At 52.3% G+C, this 241-nt stretch overlaps 1 protein-coding gene across 1 annotated transcript in view; it reads left to right on the top strand.

Annotated features, from left to right (window-relative positions):
• The window catches only part of LOC119592994 (voltage-dependent calcium channel type A subunit alpha-1-like), a gene marked incomplete in the record, with an annotated part of 154,497 nt that overhangs the window by 66,192 nt on the left and 88,064 nt on the right, over window positions 1-241 (top strand). The window contains 1 exon segment of the mRNA XM_037941881.1: window positions 52-207. Within this exon segment, the coding sequence (XP_037797809.1) occupies window positions 52-207 (156 nt within the window).

The following is a 241-nucleotide window of genomic DNA, read 5'->3' as shown; positions in this document are numbered from 1 at the left end:
GCAGCGAGCCCTGCAGATAGCCCCCGTGTGAACCTCACCATCTATCCCCAGGCCTGCAGGTCGTCCTCAAGTCCATCATCAAGGCGATGGCTCCGTTGCTGCAGATTGGGTTGCTCGTCCTGTTCGCCATTGTTATATTCGCCATCATAGGCCTTGAATTCTACTCGGGTGCTCTCCATAAAACCTGCTACAGTTTAGAAGACTTAGGTAATGTATTGGTCTCCTTTTCCGTGTGTGCGTG

The sequence above is a fragment of the Penaeus monodon genome, chromosome 31 (genome assembly GCF_015228065.2).
Source record: "Penaeus monodon isolate SGIC_2016 chromosome 31, NSTDA_Pmon_1, whole genome shotgun sequence".
In the NCBI taxonomy this organism is placed as follows: Eukaryota; Metazoa; Arthropoda; class Malacostraca; order Decapoda; family Penaeidae; genus Penaeus; species Penaeus monodon.
This window is presented reverse-complemented; position numbering and strand designations above follow the sequence as displayed.